The following is a 21804-nucleotide window of genomic DNA, read 5'->3' on the forward strand; positions in this document are numbered from 1 at the left end:
GTAATCTTTAAATGAAACATATATGCTAAAATGCTTTCAAAAGTAAAAATTTTTACATCAGTGTAAAGTAGTTGGAAGGATAAAATATTGGTCATGATCCATGCCAAGTTCAAAGAGGTATTAAACTCTGGATAGTAGCCAAGATGAAAGAGAAACATTTGAAGAATTTTATCTTGAAAAGATAATCACACAAATGTTTACCATAATAATAACCATATCAATGCCTACCATGGGGTAATGGTCTAAAAACTAAGCCCTTGAGAAAAGCTCACTAAATCAAATCATTCAAAGTGCTTCTCAGGTAAAACTCCTTTCGACCCATATTATATGCGTGACAAATGATTTAAAAGAGAAACAAGGAAAAATCAACTCTAAATATGAGTAGGAAAGTAAAGTTCAAATCTCTCGTCTGCTAGGCATTAAGTCTTCTATCATCTCTTGTCTGCTAGGTGTTAAGTCTTCTATATCAACAGACAAAAGAAATCCAATCTGAAAATTATTTGCTAAATTATTTCCTTTAGATGATGTCACTACAATTTAAAAAAGCGTTTTGCTGATAATAAATGAATCATCTTCCCTGGCATTATTACTCTTTTCCATCCCCTTCCTGTCTATCCTTCTGTGGCTTCTTACTATGCAAGTCTACCAGCAGAGTGCAAAGCTTGCAAGGGTTGTGAACTTGAACCTGTTCGTACATTGTTACCAGTCAGGGAAGAGATGAGTGTAGAAGGAAAAAGTGTTTAAACACTTCAATAGCAATTTGACAGAGGGATTTTATGTCTGTTGAATCTAAAAACAAAATACATAGGTTTATATATCTTGTAAATTAAGAATTTTTAGAGTATAATTTACATACAATAAAATTTAACTTTTCAAGGTCAATCCCCCCTTGTAGTCAGTTCCCTTTCCTGACACAGAATCCTTGGTAACCACTGACCTGACTTCTCTCCTTTAAACTTTGCTTTTTCTAGAATTTCATATAAATGGAATCATAAACTTCATAGTCTTTTGTGGCTGGTATCTCTCACTTCACACAGTGCTTTTAAGATTTAACCATGTTGTTACATGTATCAATGGTTGGTTCCCTTATATTGCTTAGAAGTACCATTTTATGGGTGCATCAAACTGTGGTTATCCATTCACCAGTTGATGGGTTTCTGGGTTTTTTCCAATGTTGGATGATTATGAATAAAACCGCTCTTAAGCATTTTATGTACAGATCATCTTTTGTAAATGGATATCAAAAGTGTTCCAGCACCATTATTTTTCAAAAGGACTATCCTTTTTCCTTTGACTAGGACTTCCAATACAATACTGCTCAGAAATGGTAAGACTAGATATCCTTGAGTTACTCCCAATTTTCAATGGAAAACATTTAGTCTTTTACCAGTAAATATGAAAAGTTTCTTGTAGTTTTTCATGGATATCATTTAAACAGGAAGAGGGACTTCTCTTTGGCTTTGTTATGAACTTTTATCATTAATGGGTATTTAATTCTGTCTAGTACTTTTCTCCATCTTTTGGGATGACATATATTTTTTTATTCTGTTAACACTGGAATTACATTGATTTTTCATCAGCTTTGCATTCCTGGATGAGCCCCACTAGGCTATACTATATAATCAATATTCTACTGGATTTAATTTACAAAAGTATTAAGAATTTTCATGTCTATGCTCACAGATGACATTTTTCTGTAGTTTTATTTTCCTGTAATGTCTTGGTAAAGTTTTGGTGTCTTCATGGAATTTTCCCCCCATCCTCTTAACTTACCTGTGTGCTTGAATTTAAAGTCAGTTTTTTGAAGGCAGCACTTAGTTGGGTCTTGTTTTTCTATCCAACCTGATGACCTCTGCCTTTGTTTACATGATTCATTATTAATATAATTACTGATATGGTTGAATTTAAATCTATCATCTATTCTATTTCTCATTTCTCCTAACTATTCTTTGTTGCCTTTCTCTTCTCTTCCTTTTTTCTTTTGGATTATTTTTAATGATTCCATTTTATCTCTACAACTAGCTTATTAGTTATGTCTCTTTTATTTTTTAGTGGCTGTTCTGCAGTTTATATATTTAAATAAATACAGTAAATACAGTCTACCTTCAAATAATATTACACCACTTCATGCACAGTGTGAGGCCTTCAGTGTCTAAGAGGCCATCACAGCTGATGAGGGACCAGCACTACTGCTGTCTTTCCCCTCAGTGCTCCTAGGATTTCAAATTCTTTCAGTGTTGAGCTGCTGTGACCTGTGCCTAGTGTGGGGGGTAGTGCAGTGGTAGAAGGTTATTTGTAGTATTCCTGCTCTGTCCACAGCTTTCAGCAGCTGCAACATACTTATACCACAAGGGAGGTGTCTGTCCACACTCCTACATCCCAGTGGTAGACTGCTGTTGCTTGTTACTTGGTGTTAGGCTTATTTAGGGGCCAGGCTGGTAATTGGTCCCCTGGTCTTAGGCAGGGTCCATGTGCCTGCTGTTGGAGATGAGCTGGTGAGTTGGGAGACTTTCTGTCCCTCCAACCTTGGCAGCTGAACCCTGCAATGTTTCTGTGGTGGCTCTTTGGCAGGTGGGGTTTTTCTGTCCCTTTCCTGATGGTATATACCATGGCTTTGTATTTGTTTAGATTCCTGGACCTGACAACCTGCTTTCCCTCAGGGGAAGGTGGCTTTTGCTTCTTTGCTTCTCCCAGAAGCAGGACCTTTTTGCCTGACTCCTGCACAAAGGAGGGATGGTTCTCTAAACTCTAGCAATAGCAAAAGTTGTTCTGTTTTGACCCTTCCCCCAGAGACTCTGTGGATGAGGGGTTGCTGCCTTGCCTCCAGGGACTGAAGGCTTCTTCACTTCCTATGAGGGATGTGCCTGAGGAAGTAACAGTTTCAAGCCTTTTCCTGGCACCAACTGCTTCTCAGCCCTCATGACTGGCAAGGTAAGCGGTCTCCCACTCTTCCGCCTTGCCCAGTTTCTCTTGTGAGCATCTGGCAGAGACCCAAGACAAAGGACTGCAAAAGACAGCCCCCCTGTGGTTGGAGCTCCTGGCTGCTCTAAAGTGATATGCTAGCCCACACTTAGACATTAGGAGATTTAAAATATTTTAGATATTTCTTCTCATTTGCTCCTGTGGCAGCGACCTCCCTCTCACGCGCTGTCAAAGGTGAAAAGTTGGTGTGCCTCACTTCTCCTTGGAGGAAGTTGTCCCACTTTGGAATTAAGTTCCCTTGATTTCCTTGTAAACTTAGTTCTATGATAAGTTCAAGCAAAGTTATGATTTTTGAGGGCTATACTGACTTTTCTCACTAAGATGAGAGTGACACATTCTTACAGCTTTCTTCATCTTAAGTACAAGAAGAACTTAGGTGTATGTTTTGTTTGTCATTTACTTTTTTATTTCATCTTTTTAAGTAGTTCATTTTTATTGTATTTGTAAAAATATCACTCTGTGATAGACTGACAGAAACAAAAAAAAACTGGTCCCTCATGACAAATAGTACAAAAAGCAATTTTCCACTGCATAAAGCAGTTATGACAAGATTATCCAAACTTCAGGTTTCATGAATGAACTGTAGAGTTACAGAACATTTCTTCTGGAACTTATGACATACTTATGGATAGCACAATAATACTAATTCACATTTAGCAGAGAGCAAGGAACTAGGAGCAGTTAATAAAATATTTTCATTACCAAACACTTATTCCATAGTCTATCATACAGCATTACTAATTTTTTCCTTCTCTAAAACAGATTTATAGCATTTGCTGCAATTAACCCTGATATAAGGATTATTTATGAATTTTTTTAAATGTCCCACATTTCCTCTGGAAAAGGAATATCAAAATGAACCATACAACCTGCTGCCCCCACCACTGTGACAGGCCAGCCAGAGGAAGGCCCTACCTATGGCAGCTACAGGGGTGTATCCAACAGGATGCTCCCTGCATGCAAACCTCACTGATCTGAGAGTGGAGGCAGGCACTGCAGCTGGGAAGCAGGAAAGAGCTCTCTCCTCCTGGCAGACACAAGCACCACTCACACACCTGTGACCCCCACCATCGCTCCAGGGGCTGAGCAGCTCCAGAGAGTAGAGATTCTGGGCATTAGAAGGTGCTGCATACACCAAGTATTTACTAAAAATGTGGAAGGTCAAAAGAACTTGGTATAAACTAAAATCCTACAAACCCAGAAAGAGAGCCAAGTAAAATTGAACTCACCAATTTTCCTGAAAAAGATTTTAAAATATAAATCATAAACATGTTCATGAAGCTACAGAAAAATATTCAAGAACTGAGGGAGGAATTCAAGAGATAGAAATTTTGAAAAATACAGTATTGGAAATGAAACATATAATAGAGAAATTTAAAAGCAGATTAGATGAAGTAGATGAGATGATAAATGGAATAGAAATTAGAAAACAGGAATACAAAGAAGCTGAAGCACAGAGAGCAAAAAGGACCTCTAAGAATGAAAGAATATTGAGAGAAAAGGGTGATCAATCCAAATGGAACAATATTTGCATTATAGGGGTACCAGAAGAAGAAGAGAGAGAAAAAGGGATAGAAAGTGTCACTGAGGAGGTAATTGCTGAAAACTTCCCCAATCTGGGGAAAGAGATAGTCTCTCAGGTAGGTCATAGAGGTGCACAGATCTCCCAATACAAGGGACCAAAGGAAGCCAACACCAAGGCATACAATAATTAAAATGGCAAAACTCAAGGATAAAGACAGAGCATTAAAAGCAGCCAGAGAGAGAAAAAAGATCACATACAAAGGAAAACTCATCAGACTATCATCAGACTTCTCAACAGAAACCTTACAGGCCAGAAGGAAGTGGCATGATATATTTAATGCAATTAAGTAGAAGGGTCTTGAACCAAGAATACTTATCCGGCAAGATTATCATTTAAATTTGAAGGAGGGACTAAACAATTTCCAGATAAGCAAAAGTTGAGAGAATTTATCTCTCACAAAGTATCTCTATAGTGTATTACAGAGGGACTGCTATAGATGGAAGTGTTCCCAAGGCTAAATAGCTGTTATCTGAGAAAACAAAACCACAGTAAAGGAAGTAGACCAATTAATTCCTAAGCAAATGCAAAATTTTATCAACTACTCCAAAAGTTAGTCAAGGCATACACAGAGTATAGAATATGACACCTAATATATGAAGAATGGAGGAGGAAGAAAAGGGAGAATAAAAAAAGAACCTTTAAATTGCGCTTGCAATAGCTTACTAAGTGAATTAAGTTAGACTGTTAGATAGTAAAGAAGCTAACTTTGAACCTTGGTAACCATGAATCTAAAGCCTGCAATGGCAATAAGTACATACCTATCAATAATCACCCTAAATATAAATGGTCTGAATGCACCAATCAAAAGTCAAAGAGTCACTGAATGGATAGAAAATAAGACATCATGGGATTAAAGACAGTGGCGTAAGTGGTGAGACAGAGACCTCCTCCTAGACCACATATAATATGAAAATATAATTAATACAACTAATCCTGAAAGAGCAACAGGAAAGAAGGCTGAGCCAGACGGCATACACCTGGAGGAAAGAACAGACCTCATAAAACAGGGTAACGTACCAAAGCCATGGCCCGGCAGGACTCAAGCCCTTCTCCAACCCCAGCTCACCAGCAGGAGGAAGAGAAACAGGGGAGGGAATGGAGGCCTGGGACTGATGAGCACCTATACCTGGAGATCTGCTCTGGAAGCACGAACCTACACTGCATGGTGCTCTGATGACTAGTGGAGTTAGAAAGCTAAGGCAGGCAGAAAACCTGGAGAGATGGAGATTCCAGCTGCTTGTGGAAAACAGGGATCCATATCCGGCTGATCTTGGTGGGCAGTCTGAGAGACTTCCTAAAACCCAGATGACTGCTAAAGGGGCAAGGATTGCATAGAGCTTACTGCTCAGAAGAAAGCACAGGTAGACCAAATTGTCCAGGTGCAGTCTGCCCAGAAGGTTGGGAACTTTCATGATCTTGGGGTACTCCATCCCCATGGCTGGTTACACAACTCCAAGGCCCCCCACCATGATACACAGCCTATTGCGCCTTCCTTCTGGACAGCCCTCACCTGGCTCGCAAACCGTCAAACCTTACCCTGGTGACAGGCCAGCTAGAGGGAAGCCCCGTAGAAAGCAGCTAAAAACGTAAAGTATAGAGGCTTACACCTGTGCATTCAGCCCACTGGGCCTGGCAGTGGAGACAGGCATAGCAGCCGGAAAGCAGAAAACAGCTCTTTCCTTCCCCCAGGCACCAGCACCACTCCCCTGTGACCCCTGACATTGCTCCAGGGGCCGAGCAGCTCCAGAGAGTAGAGCTTCTGGGCACTAGAGGGTACCATATACAAATATGAAACGCCAAAGGAACCTGGTTCAAAGCAAAATCTAAACAACAGAAAAAGGGTTGAGTGAGACTAATAAATCTTCCTGAAAGAGATTTCAAAATAAAAATCATAAACATGCTCATGGAGGTACAGACAAATAAATATTCAAGAACTCAGGAATGAATTTAGGACAGAGATTCAATCACTGAGGGTATTAGAGGCAGATTAGATACAGTGGAGGAGACAATAAATGAAACAGAAATTAGAGAAGAGAAATACAAAGAAGTTGAAGCACAGAGAGAAAAGAGGATCTCTAAGAATGAGAGAATATTGAGAGAACAGGATGATCAATCCAAATGGAACAATATTTGCATTATAGAGGTAACAGAAGAAGAAGAGAGAGAAAAAGGGATAAAAAGTGTCACTGAGGAGGTAATTGCTGAAAACTTCCTCAATCTGGGGAAGGACATAGTCTCTCAGGCCATGGAGGTGCACAGATCTCCCAACACAACAGACCCAGAGAGGACAACACCAAGACATATAATAATTTAAATGGCAGAGATCAAGGATAAGGACAGAGTATTAAAAGCAACCAGAGAAAGAAAAAAGATCACATACAAAGGAAAGCACATCAGGCTATCATCAGACTTCTCAGCAGAAACCTTACAGGTCAGAAGGGAGTGGCATGATATAGTTAATGCAATGAAGCAGAAGGGACTTGAACCAAGAATACTTTATCTGGCAAGATTATCACTTAAATTTGAAGGAGGGATTAAGTAATTTCCAGATAAGCAAAAGTTGAGAGAATTTACCTCCCACAAACCATCTCTACAGGGTATTTTGGAGGGACTGCTATAGATGGAAATGTTCCTAAGGTTAAATAGCTGTCACCAGAGGTAATAAAGAGGGATAGACAAAGAGGACAGAATATGATACCTAATATACAAAGAATGGAGGTGGAAGAAAAGGAGCAGAAAAAAAAGAACCTTTAGATTGTGTTTGTAATAGCATACTAAGTGGGTTAAGTTAGACTCTTAGAGAGTAAGGAAGTTACCCTTGAACCTTTGGTAACCATGAATCTAAAGCCTGCAATGGAAATAAGTACAGACCTATCAATAATCACCCTAAATGTAAATGGTCTAAATGCACCAATCAAAAGACATAGAGTCAATGAATGGTTAAAAAAACAAGACCCATCTATATGCTGCCTAAAAGAGACTCTCTTCAAACCCAAAGACATACACAGACTAAAAGTGAAGAGATGGAAAAAGATATTTCATGCAACTCATAGGGAGAAAAAAACAGAAGTTGCAGTACTTGTATCAGACAAAACTGACTTCAAAACAAAGTAACAAGAGACAAATAGGGACTTTACATAATGATAAGGGGTCAGTCCAAGAAGAGGTGTTATAAATATCTATGCACCCAACATAGAAACACCTACATATGTGAAACAAATACTAATAGAATTAAAGGGGGAAACAGAATACAATGTTTTCATTTTAGGAGACTTCAACACACCACTCACTCCAAAGGACAGATCAACCAGACAGAAAATAAGTAACGAGACAGAGGCACTGAACAACATCTTGGAACAGATGGACCTAACAGATATCTAAAGAAACTCCACCCAAAAGCAGCAGGATACACATTTTCTCAAGTACAAATAGAAAAATTTTAAGAATAGATCATATACAAGGCAAAAAAAGAGCTTCAGTAAATTCAGAAGGATTTAAATTGTACCAACCAGCTTCTCAGACGACAAAGTATGAAACTAGAAATAAACTATGAAAAGAAAACAAAAAGGCCAAAAACACATGGAGGCTTCACATGAGCCTGAATAATCAACGGATCAATGACCAAATAAAAACAGAGATCAAGCAATATATGGAGACAAATTACAACAATAACTCAACACTGCAAAATCTCTGTTATGCAACAAAGGCTGGGCTAAAAAGGAAGTATATTGCAATACAGACTTACCTCAGGAAAGAACAATACCATATGAACAGTCTAAACTCACAATTAATGAAACTACAAAAAAAGAAGAACAAATGAGTCCCAAAATCAGTAGAAGGAGGGACATAATAAAGATCAGAGCAGAAATAAATAAAATCGAGAAGGATAAAACAAGAGAAAGAATCAATGAAACCAGGAGCTGGTTCTTTGAGAAAATTAACAAAATAGATAAACCCCTAGCCAGACTTATCAAGAAAAAAAGAGAGTCTATATACATCAGCAGAATCAGAAGTGAGAAAGGAAAAATCACTACAGATACCACAGAAATACAAAGAATTATTAGAGCATACTATGAAAAATTATTTGCTAAAAAACTGGACAATCTAGAAGAAAAGGACAACTTTCTAGAGAAATACAACCTTCCAAGGCTGTCCCAGAAAGAAACAGAAAATCGGAACAGACCAATTTACCAGCAACAAAATTGAGTTGGTAATCAAAAAACTACCTAAGTATAAAACTCCTGGACCAGATGGCTTCACCACTGAAATTTATCAAGCATTTAGTGAAGACCTAATGCACATCCTCCTTAAAGTTTTCCAAAAAGTAGAAGAGGAGGGAATACTCCCAAACTCATTCTATGAGGCCAGCATCACTCTAATACTAAAACCAGGCAAAGACACCACACAAAAAGAAAATTACAGACCAATATCTCTGATGAGCGAGCACAGATGAAAAAATACTCAACAAAATATTAGCAAACCAAATTTAAAAATATATCAAAAAGATTGATCATGATCAAGTGGGATTTATTCCAAGCATGCAAGGATGGTACAATACTCTAAAATCCATCAATATCATCCACCACATAAACAAAAAGGACAAAAACCACATGATCATCTCCATAGATGCTGGAAAAGCATTTCACAAAATTCAACATCCATTCATGACAAAAACTCACAACAAAATGGGTAAAGAGGGCAAGTACCTCAACATAATAAAGGCCATATATGACAAACCCACAGCCAACATCATACTTAACAGAGAAAAGGTGAAAACTTTTCCTTTAAGTTGAGAACAAGACAAGGATGCCTACACTCCCTACTTTTATTCAACATAGTACTCAAAGTCCTAGCCACAGCAATGAGACAACACAAAGAAATAAAAGGCATCCAGATTGGTAAGGAAGAAGTTAAATTGTCACTCTTTGCAGATGAAATGATATTGTACATAAAAAAACTCTCAAGAATCCACCCCAAAACTACTAGCTCTAATAACTGAATTCAACAGAGTTGCAGGACACAAAATCAATACAAAGAAATCTTTTGCCTTCCTATATACTAATGATGAACTAGCAGAAAGAGAAATCAGGAAAACAATTCCATTCACAATTGCATCAAAAAGAATAAAATACCTAGGAATAAACCTAACCGAGGAGGTCAAAGACCTATAATCCTGAAAACTACAAGACACTTATGAGAGAAATTAAAGAAGAAACCAATAAATGGAAATACATCCCGTGCTCATGGATAGGAAGAATTAATATTGTCAAAACAGCCATCCTGCCTAAAGCAATCTACAGATTCAAGGCAATCCCTATCAAAATACCAACAGCATTCTTCAATGAACTAGAGCAAATAGTTCTAAAATTCATATGGAATCATAAAAGACCCCAAATAGCCAAAGCAATCCTGAGAAGGAAGAATAAAGCTGGGGGGATTACACTCCCTGACTTCCAGCTCTACTACAAAGCCACAATAATCAAGTCAATTTGGTACTGGCACAAGAACAGAGTCATAGATCAATGGAACAGAGTAGAGGACCCAGATAGTCATCTCTGTGCTTCTCAGTGTCCAGCACAGTGCTTGGCATACAGCAGGCTCTTAATGAATACATATTGAAATAACATATATGGCCAATTAATATATGATAAAGGAGCCATGGATATACAATGGGAAAATGACAGCCTCTTCAACAACTGGTGTTGGCAAAACTGGACAGCTACATGTAAGATAATGAAACTGGATTATTGTTTAACTCCATACACAAAAGTAAACTCAAAATGGATCAGAGACCTAAATGTAAGTCATGAAACCATAAAACTCTTAAAACATAGGCAAAAATCTCTTGAATATAAACATGAGCAACTTTCTCCTGAACACATCTCCTCGGGCAAGGGAAACAAAAGCAAAAATGTACAAATGGGACTACATCAAACTAAAAAGCTTCTGTACAGCAAAGGACAGCATCAGTGAACAAAAAGGCATCCTACAGTATGGGGGAATATGTTTGTAAATGACACATCCAACAGGGAGTTAACATTCAAAATATATAAAGAGCTCACATGCCTCAACACCCAAAAAGCAAATAACCCCAATCAAAAAATGGGCGGAGTATATGAACAGACAGTTCTTCAAAGAAGAAATTCAGATGGCCAATAGACAAATGAAAAGATGGTCGGCATCACTAATTATCAGGGAAATGCAAAATAAAACCACAATGAGATATCATCTCACACAAGTTAGGATGGCCACCATCCAAAAGACAAACAACAAATGCTGGCGAGGATGTGGAGAAAAGGGAACCCTCCTACACTGCTAGTGGGAATGTAAATTAGTTGAACCATTGTGGAAAGCAATATGGAGGTTCCTCAAAAAAACTAAAAATAGAAATACCATTTGAACTGGGAATCCCACTCCTAGGAATTGACCCGAAGAATATAATTTCTCATATTCAAAAAGACATATGCACCCTTATGTTTATCACAGCACTATTTACAATAGCCAAGATATGGAAGCAACCTAAGTGTCCATCAGTAGATGAATGGATAAAGAAGAGGTGGTACATATACACAATGGAATATTATTCAGCCATAAGAAGAGAACAAATCGTACCGTTTGCAACAACATGATTGGAGCTAGAGGGTATTATGCTCAGTGAAATAAGCCAGCCGGAGAAAGACAAGTGCCAAATGATTTCTCTCATTGTGGAGTATAACAACAATGCAAAACTGAAGGACCAAAACAGCAGCAGACTCACAGACTCCAAGGAGGGACTAGAGGTTTCCAAAGGGGAGGGTTGTGGGAGAGCGGGTAGGGAGGGAGGGAGAAGGGGATTTAGAGGTATTTTGTTTAGTACACATGGTGTGTGTGGGTTCACCAGGAAGGCAGTGTAGCACAGAGAAGACAAGTAGTGATTCTGTGGCATCTTACTAAGCTGATGGACAGTAAGAGCAATGGGTTGTGGGGGGACTTGATAATATGGGTGACTGTAGTAACCATAATGTTTTTCTTGTGAAACCTTTACAAGAGTGTTTATCAATTATACCTTAATAAAAAAATAAAAAATAAAACATAAATCATACATTCTACCAACCAGCAAAGGTGCTACCTAATGGAGACAAATGAGAAGAGAAAGTAGCCTTGAAGACACTTTGGAAATTATATCTCTTATTTCCCCAATAAAGAGTTTAGAAGCAATAATTATTTTACAGTATGTTCCCTCATAACCCTTTTATTATGGATTTATCACTCTGCTATTCTTTTGTCTATCTTTTCCAACAAAATAGCCAATATCTCAAAGACAGTGCTATAATTATCTCTGTACTTCTCAATGTCCAGCACAGTGTTTGGCATACAGCAGGCTCTTAATGATTACGTATTGAAAGAATATATACTGGGTAAAATGAATAGATCTGATAATGGCTCTGCTTACTTTTTTCTTGTGTATTTTTTCCGATGAATTATATCCTCTTACTTTTCCCTTTTCTATTTTTGTGAGTGCATATAAATGGAGCTCAGATAATCCATACATACCAGTGTCTACCTGACTCCCACGTACTACTACTGTTTGAAGACTCTGCTAGGAGCTCTATCCACCTGGTCAGCTGGCCTCACACCGGTAATAGTAGCATTTGGGATGAGATGGTTCTGGCTCTGTCCTTTGTTTAGATGCCCTGACAGTCTGCATGGTGGTCAGCTATTGCAGCCAGGTAAGTTTCCTATAACTATCTCAAAGCCTGAGTGAATGGACTTCTATCTGAACCTGACTATTCTTCCTCCATATTGGTCATGTGTAGCTAGGGACTCTTATACCTCACGACTAAGCCTCCCTGAGTCACAACTGGTACTTCATCATATGTTAATATATTTCATTATTTAGTTTTCCACACGTTGCGGTTGATCTTCCATTAGAATATAGAAGAAGAATGCCACTGAAAAGCAGAAATTTTGTGTTTTTGTGATTTCTTTCAAAATTCCTAATTCTGTAATATTCCCAAAGTGAATTCAATACATTATTGAATGGGAAAATGACTTGAATCCTGCATTGAAAGCTCTTCATAATTTCCCCTCAGGAATTAAGTAAACTTATATTTTTACCTTAGTTCTTCCATTTCTTTTTCCCAACAACTCGTTTTTGCTTCCTTATATAACTCCATGAGAACATTAATGTGTGTCTTGATGAATGGTAACTGATAATCTCTGAGAGTACCAAATATACCTTACAGTTAAACAGGGTTCATGTTTTTCCACAATCATATATAAATTAATTGTACTATTCCCAGAGACTTTAAATAAAACAAACTCTTACCCAGCTTTAGCAACACTTATGGTCTGTTGCTCCATTGCTTCGTGGATACTGGTTCTATCATGCTCTTTGAGGCTATTAAACTCGTCGATACAGCAAAGGCCTGCATCTGCCAGTACCAGGGCCCCAGCCTCCAAATTCCACTCTCCTGAGTCTTTCACAGCAGTTACCGTCAGACCTAAGGAAACAAGTTAAGCATCTCAGCTTTTATTTTCAAAAGCATATCTTATACCCATGAAGAGGAAGAAACACCTAAAGTATTTCTTTAAAGGAAAGGGCATAGAATCAAGGCTTTTACTTCTAGTCTATCAAGAATGGATGGCATCAGAAAACAAACTGGTGGTTTCTAGAGGAGAGGGGGCTGGAGTAATGGGAAATGTAGATGAAGGAGATAAAGAGGTACAAAATTCCAGTTATAAAGTAAATAAGTCATGCAGATATAAAGTATAGCACAGGGAATATAGTCAATAATACTGTAATAATTTTGTATGGTGACAGATGGTAATTACACTTATTATGGGGATCATTTCATAATGTATACAAATGTCTAATGACTATGCTATGCACCTGAAACTAATATAATATTGTATGTCAACTACACTTCAGTTAAAAAAAAAAAAGAATGGATGGTGTCAGGACAACTACTTCAGGTATCCAGTCACTAGAAGGCCCCAGAAGGTCCTATGTCCTGAAAATCTAATATGTGTTATTGAGTATTTTGTGGCAACCAGAAGTCCTCATATTTTTTGTCTCTCCTTTGTAGGTACCTTCAACTGAGTGGTCTAAATTTTAGAAGGAGCTAACAGATCTCAAGAGATCTTATGACAAGAGGTTCTGTACAATATGCTATTTACAGAGAAGGGTCCAAAGACAGAGAACAGCAGATATTACAGTCCAGTGATGAAAATGAAAAGTTTGCTCCCAGCCGCAGTATGAAGGAGAAGATTCTCTTCATATGTCTTATCTAATTTTGATTCATCCTTTTATATCAGTCAATAAAGCAAAGTGGTCAAAAGTAAAGGATCTGGAATAACCTAGACCTGGATATGAACCCTGCATCTGTCATGATGCTTGTCACATAGTAGGCAAATTTACTAATATATCCAGGCCTCAGTTTATTTATCTATAAAAGGAGATAACAACAGAACATAGCTTACAGATTCTTGGATATTCAGGTACTATAGAAATAAAACCCTTTAAAGGCATATGATACATAATAAATATTGTTCATAAAAATTGATAAACCTCTAGTCAGACTAAGAAAGGAAAAAAGAGGAGACACAAGTTACAAATATGAGGAATAAAAGAGAGGACATCACTATTAACCCTACAGACATTGAATAAGAAAATACAATGAACAACTCAATGTCCTAAGTCTGATAACTTAGATGAAATGGTCAAATTCTTTGAAATATATAAACTGTTTATCTAAAAAGGAATATAAAGGAAATATATAAAGTTTATCTATAAAAGAATAGATAACTTGCTCAATCCTACATCTACTTTGAAAACTGACTATGCAGTTGAAAACCTTGCAACACAGAAATTTACAGGCTGAGATGACTTTGTGGAGAATTCTACCAAACATTTATGGAAGAGAGAATACCAATTCTACACAAAATTTTCAAAAATGTAGAAAAACAAGGAACATTTCCCAATTAATTTAATTCAGTATTATCAAGATACCAAAAACAGATAAAGAAAGATTAAAAGAAAACAACAGACCAGTATCCCTCATAAACATAGATGCAAAAAACCTCAAAAAATACAAACTAATCAAACAATACATAAAATGATAAATGATTACAACAGTGGGGCTTGTCTTGGGAATGCAAGACTAATTCAACATTCAAAAATTAATCAGTATAATTCACTCTATTAACAAACTAAGGAAGAAAAAGCGAACTAAGAAAGAAAAAGCAAATGACTACATGAATAGATACAGAAGAAAAATAAACCCTTAAAACTCAACAATCATTTATGATAAAAAGAAATTTTTCAGAAACCTACAAATAGAGGGAAATTCTTCAATCTTATAAGGGATACTTATGAAAATCCTACAGCTAACATACTTCATGATAAAAAATTGAATGCTTACCACCCCCCCGCCAACCCTTACTCCTAAGATCAGAACATGGCAAGATCTGCTCTCATCACTCTTATTCAAAATCATGCTGAAGGTTCCAGCCAGGGAAATAGAGCAAGGAAAGAAATTAAGAACATATAGATCAAAAAGGAAAAGATAAAACTGTATATTTTCAGACAATATAATTATGCAGAAAATCCCAAATAATCTACCAAAAAGATATTAGAATAAGTGAGTGAAGCAAGGTTGTAGGATACACGTTAATACACCAAACTCAACCATATTTCTATATAGTAGAAAAAAAAATTATAACTAGAAAATAATACAATTTATAATAACACCTGTAAATATAAAATACTTGGGTATAAACCTTAAAAAATATATGTAAGATCTGTATGCAAAAACTATAAAACAATGATTAAGGAAATCAAAGATAACCTAACCAAACTGAGAGATATTCCATGTTCATGATATGAACTGAAAAACTCAATTATTTTTAAGATTTCCTCAAATAGCTCTATAATCTTCCCCAACTGCTCTACAGATTCAGTGCATTTCCAAATGATATTCTGGCAAGATTTTTGTTTTTATAGAGATTGACAAGGAGATTCTAAAATTTATATGGAGAAGAAGAAGGAATAGAAGAGCCAAAACTAAAAACAAAGCAGGAGGTCTCAGATGACCTGATTTCCACATTTACTACAAAGCTTCAATAATCAGGTCAGTGTGGTATTTGAGACAGGATGGACAGAACAATGGAATAGAGTCCAAAAATAGGCCCACATATATATGTTCAAGTGAATTTTGATAAAGCTGAAAAAAACAATTCCATGGAGAAAGGATATTCTGTTCCACAAATAGTGCTAGAATAATTGGATAGCTTTACGCAAAAAGAAAAATTAGTCTTGATCCACACCTCACATATGAAATAAAAATTAACTCAGTTACTTAAGGACCTAAATGAAAAATTGCAAAACTATGGGGAAAAAAACTCATAAAAGAAAATATAGGAGAAAATCTATATGTATTCTCCCAATTTCTAGCCTTGCATTTAAGAAACTTAGAAATTACCACAACTTGCCACTTATTCAAAAACAAAAAAAATGAACAAACTGAAAAGTCAACAATTCTTCAAAGATCTAAGATCCATCAGAGAAATGAGATCACAGGGCAAACCAATGCCCCCCACATTGGAAAGCAAGACAGAAAAATCACAATTTACCAGAGCAGAAATCTCTGTGGGAATAAATACTGGGACAGGAAAACCTAAATTATAATAGAATTTCTGGTGATGTAGTGTTGACAATTCTGAGAATTAAAAAACTCCAGAGGAACACATTTATAAAGGGAACCCCACACTTTTGTGAATTTTACCTCCATGGGCTCTACCAGGTTCTTACATTGAATAGCTAAGATTTTTCTCTGGTACTGTAAGCAGAGGCAGAATATCTATGAAAGAATCCAAAAGAAATTCTAGAGATCAAGAACAGTGCAACAAAAAAGAATGTTATGATGGGATCATTAGTAGACTGGACATGGCTAAGTAAAGAATCTCTGAGTGTAAAGATAGTCAACAGAAATTTCCAAACCAAAAAAGCAACAAGAAAAGTGATGAAAATAACAGAACAGACTATTCAAGAACTGGGGGACAATGACAAAAGATATAACATACATGTAATGGGAAATCAGAATGAGAAGAATGAGAGAAAGGAAACAATATTTGAAACTATGAAAAATTCCCCAAATTAATAATGTAAGACAACAAACCTCAAAACCAGAAAGTTCAGAGAACACTGAGCAGGTGCATTACAAAAGCCTCACATAGACATATCACATTTAAACATCAGAATATCAAAAGTAAGGAAAAATCTTGAAAGAAACCAGAGGAAAACACACCTTACCTACAGAAGAGCAAAGATGAGAATTATATTCAACTTCCCTCAAAAACCACCATGCAATCAAGAAGAGAGTAGAATGGAATATTCAAAGTATTGACAGAAAAACCTGCCAACCAGAATTATGTACCTTGTGAAATTATCTTCAAAACTGAAGGAGAAATAAAGACTTTTTCAGAAAAACAAAAATTGAGGGAATTTGTTGCAAGAAATGTTAAAAGAAGTTCTTTAGCAAGAAGAAAAATGATATAGGTCAGAAAGATCTACATAAAGGGAGAGCATCAAAGAAGAACTAGGTCACGGTAAAATAAAAACTTTAATTTTTTTATTCTTAATTGACCTGATAGTAGTTTGTTAAAAATAAAATAATAAAATAAATAATGTATTTGATTATGCATGCCTTAAATGTTTATGTACAAATGAAATGAATGAAAGCAATAACACAAGGGATGGAAGGAAGAAATTAGAAATATTTTGCTATTAATATAATATTCTATATCAACTATATTCCAATTAAAAAATATTTTACTATTATAATGTACTTGCACTACTGTGAAGTGGTATAGTATTATTTGAAAGTGAACTTGGATTAGTTGTAAGTACATATTGCAAAATCTAGGACAACCAATAAAAAAGCAAAATAAAACAAAGCATAATTGATTTGTTATGAAAGGAAAGAAAATGGAATCATATAAAATGCTCATTTAAAATCACAAAAGGCAGAAAAAGAGTGAAAGATGAAAAACAGGAATAAGGAACAAGGGCAATAAATATAAAATGCTACCAAATATGGCAGATATAATCAAACAATATCAATAATCACTGTGAACATCCATAGTCTAAATACACCAATTGAAAGATTATCAGACTTGATCAAAATCAAGACCCAACTACATGTTATCTATAAGAAACTCACTTTAAATATAAACACATATAGATTGAAAGTAGAGATGGAGAAAGATACACCATACTAACATTAATTTTTTAAAAAGTGGGAATAATTGTATTAATTTCAGACAGAGCAGACTTCAAAGCAAGGAAAATTATCAGGACAAAGAGGAGCATTACATAATGATAAAGAGATCAAAAGTTCAAGAAGACATAACAACCCATAATATATATGGGCCTCAGAATATGTGAAGCAAAAACTAGTGAAACTCAAAGAACAAAGAGATCAACCTACATTTTAGCTGAAGACTCCAACACCCCTCTGACAGAAATGGACATATCCAGCAGGCATAAAGTCAGTAAGTCTATAGTTGAATTCAACAGCACCATCAATCAACTGAACATAATGTATATCTATAGACACCTTCATCCAAAGACAGCAGAACACATATTCTTCTCAAGATCCCATGGAATATTCACCAAGAGAGATCACATTCTGGACCATAAAACACACCTTAACAAATTCAGAATAGAAATCATAAATAAAATTGATAAGCCTCTAGCCAAGCGAACTGAGAAAAAGAGAGAATAACAAATTACTATCAGAAAAAGGATACATCATTATTAATCCTATTGACCTTAAACATAATAATAAAAATTATTACCAAAAACTTTATACCCATAAATTTAATAACCTAGATGAAATGGATCAGTTCCTTGAAAGACACAATTTGCCAACTCACAGAAGAAGAAACAATCTGAACAGGCCTATAGTATTAAAGAAATTGAATCAATAATTAATAACTTTCTAAAACAGAAAGTACTATGTCTAGATGAATTTACTGGTGAATTCTACCAAACATTTAAGGGAGAAATTATACCATTCTCTACAAAGGCCTGCAGATGACAGAAGCAGAAGGAAGGAATATTTTCTAACTCATTCTATGATGCCAGCATTACATTATTACCAAAACCAAACACATTAGAAGAAAAGAAAACTACAGACCATATCTTTCATGAATGTAGATGGAAAAATCCTCAATAAAGTATTAGCAAATTTAATCCAACAATATATGAGAAGAATTTTATACCATGACCCAGGAGGATTTATTCCAGGTATGCAAAGCTGGTTCAACAGAGATCACTTAATATTATCTATCACATCAACAGACTAAATAAAGAAAATTACACAAGAAGCCCCCAAATCCCTTAACAGTAGGACAGAAAAAAAAATTGTGGTATATTCATACTGTGGAATAACATATTGCAAATAAAAAATGAAGTAGAGCTAAGCACAACATAGATGAAATAGTAAAACATAACACCGAGCAAAAAAAAATACTCTACCTTTTCATTAATGTAATGTAAAAAAAAATGGGCAAGAACCAAATTAGTGCTAACAGACTGGACCTACAAAAAATATGAAGGGAATGCTTTCAGGCTGAAATGAAAGAAAACTAAGACACTAACTCAAATCCATGTGAAGAACTAAAAACTACCACTAAAGTTAACTACACAGATAATGACAAAAGACAGTAAAAAATGTAGTTGTGCTTGTAATTCTTTTCTTCTATCTTATTTAAATAAAAATTGCAGAAAGCAAATAATAATAAAAGTATCTAATGTATGAGGATAAAATTTGTATGACAATAATAGCACAAATGAATGTAGAGGAAAAGAATTATATTGAAACAACTTTTTGTATACTATTAAAACTGAGTTAGGTTGCTTTATACTAATATGTTGGTGATAGCCCCCAAAGCAGTCACTAAGAAAATAACTTAAAAATACAGTAACAGAAACAAAAAGGATATTAAGATGATATATCAGCAATCATATGTAGCACAAAAGAAAGCAATAATGGAGGAATATAGGAACAAAGGTAGAAGTCATGTAGAAAACAGAGAGGAAATGGCATAAAGAAATCCTACCTTGTTGGTAATTACATGAAATGTAAATAGAGTAAACCCTTTAGTCAAAAGACAGCAGTTTGTAGAATGGATACAAAAACATGATCCAAACATATCCTGTCTACATTTTAGACTTCAATGCACAAGTAGTTTGAAAGTAAAAGGATGGAAAAAAAATTCCATGCAAACAGTAATCAAAAGATTACTATGCCAGACAAAATATTTTAATACCACCTTAAATATGTTAATGCAAGAGTAGCATTTACAAGTGAAAATATAATCACACTATATTCTGCACTGGTAAGATACGATCAAGAGCAGCAGTCAGGAAACTATGATCTGTGGGCATAATCTGGCCCAACCACCTGTTTTTCTAAAAATGTTTTTTTTAGAATACAGTCATGCTCATCATTTACATATTGTCTGTGGCTTTTTTCACACTACAATGGCAGAGTTAAGTAGTTGGGACAAACACTGTATGGCCCTCAAAATCTAAAATACTTCTATCTGGGCTGTTACAGAAAAAAGTTGCCAGCACCTAATCTACAGCATTAAATGTCTACTTTGAGACATCAAATTTGAAAAGAAATATTAATAAAAAGAGAAGGGTAAACATATAATGAAGGACATGGAAATGTCACTTAAAGAGTAGTTTATAGCATGTGGTATGATTAGCCTGGAAGAAAGATTTAGAGAAGAGAAAGTAATATTTTTGTATTTAGAGAAGTATCCTATGGAAGAGCAATTAGACTAAATTTGGTGCAGCTTCAAAAGAAATAATTAGACCAACATGTAGAATTTTAGAGGGAATTGATGAAAAACTTCAGCTGTTTAAAACAGAATGGGCTACCTTACATAGTAAACAACTTTTCCTCAAAGTAACTAAGCAAAACTTATACTCTGAAAACTATAAAACATTGATGAGAGAAATTAAAGATGACTTGAATAAAAGAGAGACATTCCATGTTAACTGATTAGAAGATTTAATATTGTTAAGATGGCACTATTCTCCAAAGGGATCTACAGATTAAATGCAATCCCTATCAAAATCTCAGCTGTCAAAAAACAAAAAAATCTCAGCTGTCTTCTTGCAGAAATTGACAAAGTCATCCTAAAATTCATACAGAAATTCAAGGAATCCCAAATACCTGACACAATCTTGAAAAAGAACAAAGGGAGAACTGATACTTCTGATTTCTAAGCTACAAAGCTATAATAATCAAGAGAATGTGGTAATGGCATAAGGATATAGACAAAGAGGGCAGAGCTGATTGTCCAGAAATAAAACCCATACATTTTTATGGTGAATTCATTTTTTATTAGGATTCCAAGACAATCAATAGGGAAACAATAGTCTTTTCAAAAGATGCTACTGAGAAATTGGACATCTGCATGCAAAAATATGAGTTAGGATTCCACCTTCACATCATATACAAAAAGTAACTGAAACTGGATCAAAGATGTAAACCTAGGGTGCTAAAAGTATAAAACTCTTAGAAGAAAACTGTATGTTCCATCAATTCCACTTCTGGGTGTTCAAAGAAAACAAAAACACTAACTTCAAAGATATATGCACCACCACCGTCCTGTCCATGTTCACTGCAATATTATTTACAACAGCCAATATATGGAAACAACCTGCCTATCAATGGATGAATGGATGAAGAAACTGTGGTGTGTGTGTGTGTATATATATATATATATATACACATATATACACAATGAAATATTAGTCAGCCATAAAAAAGAATGAAATCTTGCCATTTGTAAAAACATGGACAGAAATCAAGGACATTATGCTAAATGAGGTAAGTCATACAAAGAAATACAAATACCTAATGATCGCTTTTATATGTGGAATCTATCTAACAAGCAAGCAAGCAAAACCTAAGTTCACAGACATATAGAACAGATTGCTAGTTGCCAGTGATGAGAGGCTGCGGGAGACAGGGAGTAGATGGCTTAACTGTTTTTTGATTTTTTTTTTTTAGTTTAAATAAATTGAAAAGTTTATAATAAAATAAACTATTAAAATACCACAAGAAAACAAAAATAAAACAAAAGTATACTTAGAAGAAAATGCAGGTGTAAATCTTCATGACCCTTGATGAGGTCACTGCTTAGAAGGGGCCTGTGCAAACAATGGTCTAAGC

At 35.5% G+C, this 21804-nt stretch overlaps 1 protein-coding gene across 6 annotated transcripts in view; it reads right to left on the minus strand.

The window, feature by feature from the left end:
- MCM9 (minichromosome maintenance 9 homologous recombination repair factor) overlaps nucleotides 1-21804 on the minus strand; it is a 99257-nt gene that overhangs the window by 23761 nt on the left and 53692 nt on the right. For all 6 annotated transcript variants that reach the window (XR_012124183.1, XR_012124182.1, XM_017680013.3 and 3 more), the window contains one exon: nucleotides 12876-13050. Coding sequence is in view for 4 of the 6 variants with exons in the window: in XM_017680013.3 (XP_017535502.2) it covers nucleotides 12876-13050 (175 nt within the window). In the remaining 2 variants the exon portion in view is untranslated. The remainder of the gene's footprint in view (nucleotides 1-12875; nucleotides 13051-21804) is intronic.

The sequence above is a fragment of the Manis javanica genome, chromosome 13 (genome assembly GCF_040802235.1).
Source record: "Manis javanica isolate MJ-LG chromosome 13, MJ_LKY, whole genome shotgun sequence".
NCBI classification, from domain to species: Eukaryota; Metazoa; Chordata; class Mammalia; order Pholidota; family Manidae; genus Manis; species Manis javanica.